This window comes from Pteropus vampyrus, unplaced genomic scaffold (assembly GCF_000151845.1).
Source record: "Pteropus vampyrus isolate Shadow unplaced genomic scaffold, Pvam_2.0 Scaffold1, whole genome shotgun sequence".
Taxonomy (NCBI): Eukaryota; Metazoa; Chordata; class Mammalia; order Chiroptera; family Pteropodidae; genus Pteropus; species Pteropus vampyrus.
Window position 1 is genome coordinate 33,210,571 of NW_011888782.1, and position 2,778 is coordinate 33,213,348.

The 2,778-nt window shown below is 37.5% G+C and overlaps 1 protein-coding gene across 1 annotated transcript in view; it reads right to left on the reverse strand.

The window, feature by feature from the left end:
* The window catches only part of CD96 (CD96 molecule), a 106,211-nt gene that overhangs the window by 101,334 nt on the left and 2,099 nt on the right, over positions 1–2,778 (reverse strand). Inside the window, exon 2 of the mRNA XM_011381574.2 lies at positions 988–1,341. Within this exon, the coding sequence (XP_011379876.1) occupies positions 988–1,341 (354 nt within the window). The remainder of the gene's footprint in view (positions 1–987; positions 1,342–2,778) is intronic.

The window sequence follows — 2,778 nt, forward strand, 5'->3', positions numbered from 1 at the left end:
CTTAAATTTAGGATTCTTGCCTCCAAATGCAGATGTCCCAGGCATGTTCATGGGAACGCTACATGTCCAGCAGCCTCTTTGGCACCTTTACCTACCCTATACTGAATATATGCAAAGCCACTTTCAGAAATTCTCCCACACACCTCCTTTACTTCCTTTGCCTCCTATCTCAGTGGATGGTATCAGCATTCAGGTATACGTGCCAGACACTTGGATATCAACCTCGATTTTACTCTCTTCTTCACTTGTACTGCAATTGTCTTATATCCACTTTATTATCCAGTCATATCTGTTTAATACCCGATGCATAAGATTTATCTTTTTGTTTCCTTATCTACCCAAATAACACTCTGTCTCCTCTGGGCTACTGGGATTATCTCCTAACTTTTAATCACCTTTCTTTTTTTCTTGTCCCCCTTCACTTCATTCTCATGAAGCCAGAATGATTATTTATTACACAAATATAATCAGGCTATAAATGTCATGTCATCATTTTATTGAAAATACTTCAATGTCTTCCCATGGCATTTAGATAAAAATAAAAATCCCAACATGGCTGACAAGGTCTTACATGATCTGGTCCTCACCGTATCTCCCACTTCATCCCTTATTTTCAGCACCACAGTCCTGTTGGTATTCTTCCACTTCCTCAAATACCACAAAGCCCTTCACACAAGCTGTTGCCTCTGTCTGGATCACTCACGAACCTTCTGCCTCCAAAACTGTGTTAATGTTTACTCTTCCTTCAGACTTCAGTTCAGGTGTTGCTTTCCTAGAGACGATTTCTTTGGCCTCTATCATATGCTCTCTCACAAGACCATTGCAACTCTTATCACTTATCACTGTTGCAATTTTATATTTATTGGTGGAATTATATGATCAATGTCTGTCTCCTTTACCAAGAAATATCTTTTTTGGTTCAACCTTGCATACTTAGTACCGTGCCTAGCACATGATTAGCACATAATACATATTTGTTATGCTTACCATTTGTTTGAATGAGAAGGTTGTAGATTTTGGTCTGAATGCCCTCTGGATACAAAGTAAAGCTGCACTCATACTTCCCGCTGACTGAAGAAGACATGTTCCTTAAGAGCAGAGTCCACTTTGACACATTCCCAGGAGTTTCTGTGAAAGCCACCAGTGATGTACAGGGAATCCCACTGGCACAGTGGAAGCCATGCTGAGGATGATAAAGGGCAATGAGGTCTACCTTTTCAGTGACCTTGGACCATTGCATTTGCACCAAGCCTTTCTTCTGGGTTTGGCAGGTCAGGTTGACATCAGAGCCAGGTAAAGCATAAATGTCTTTTCCTGCATTGAATGTTTCTTCCGATACTCCTGAAAAGGAAACACATGAGCCATAAGTTTGCATGATTCACATGGAGTGACTTAATTATAAACCTTGGTTACTTTGGTGAGGTGAAGGTAGCAACTGAGGAATTCCTTTCCAGCTGCCTTAGAGGTCAGAGAGAGCTTGTATATAATATAGATAGAAAAAAATGATACTCAATACATATAAGGAGTCATTTAGTTAAGGACACTAGAGGGACTTATTGACTTCAGAATATTTATTTCTTCATTAGTTGGTCCATATAAAAAATAATTTAAGATCTCTGTCAACCTATGAATAAAAATTAAGACTTTTAAAATTGAAACTCTCTAGCAAACTTATTATGGCAACTATTCTTACATTTAATAATTTTTTTGTTATAAATCAATAGCTGCATATAACACTCAAGTGGTATTTTCTAAAACCACAAAAATAACTATAAGCTGTGTGTAGCAGTTTTTAAAAATATATATTTACAAGAGGCTTTTACAGATACTGTCTTGTTTAATCCTTCTCTTATACCAAAGTGATGTTAACATTCTTTATCAAGGAGGCACAGGCAGATTAAGTGATTTGATCGAAGTCACACCTCAGTAAAAGAACATGAATTTGGCTGCTTAGAGACTGTGCTCCTTCTATAACCTCATAACCTCCAAACTGCCTCCCAAATTGGTTGAGAAGGGTAAGAAATTTAATATTCAATATATGAAGATAGAAATGGCCTTTATCTCCACGGGGTTTGTAAAGGGAGGAGGGGAGAAAATATCTCAGGTAAAGGCTCCACTAAAGATAAACCATTGGTCAGCATCATCTATAATTAATGCTTTGAAATATCAGATATAAAAGATGATTCTTTCCCATCAGCTCTCCAACAAAATGATACAGGGCACTTAAAATATGTTAAACATTGAGTCTTTGACATACCTTCAATAGTGTAGGCCTCAGTTTTAGAATTAACATGGAATACTTTTACAGGAATGAAACATTATTGTGACAGGCACTACAGAAGCTCACAAAAGGAAAAGATAAAAAGATGACAAGGAACTGAGAAGAAACAAGGCTCTCGAAGGTACTTGACAAATGCGAATTATTACACTTTTATAGATGCCAAAATTTGGGTAGGGAGAGGTTAGTACAGTTTAATGTAGCTTTCTATGAGCTCTCCTTTGCCTGATAATATGTCTCTGATCCTATCTGCAGCATTATATTCCAAAGTCTCTTTTGATTTAGAAATTCTCCTTAAAATCTTCATAGCTATGTCTGAAAAGCACAGTTAATTCTTAAGACACTCACGATCACTATAATACCCTCATGCTGTGGAATACAGAACTCATCTTTCTTCCTGCTATTTTTAAATAGGCCTTTTAGGCATTCGATCCCACTGTCACCAGGACCCCACTTTGTCTCCCAGGTCTATACCTACACATGCTTCATTAAAATTCAGC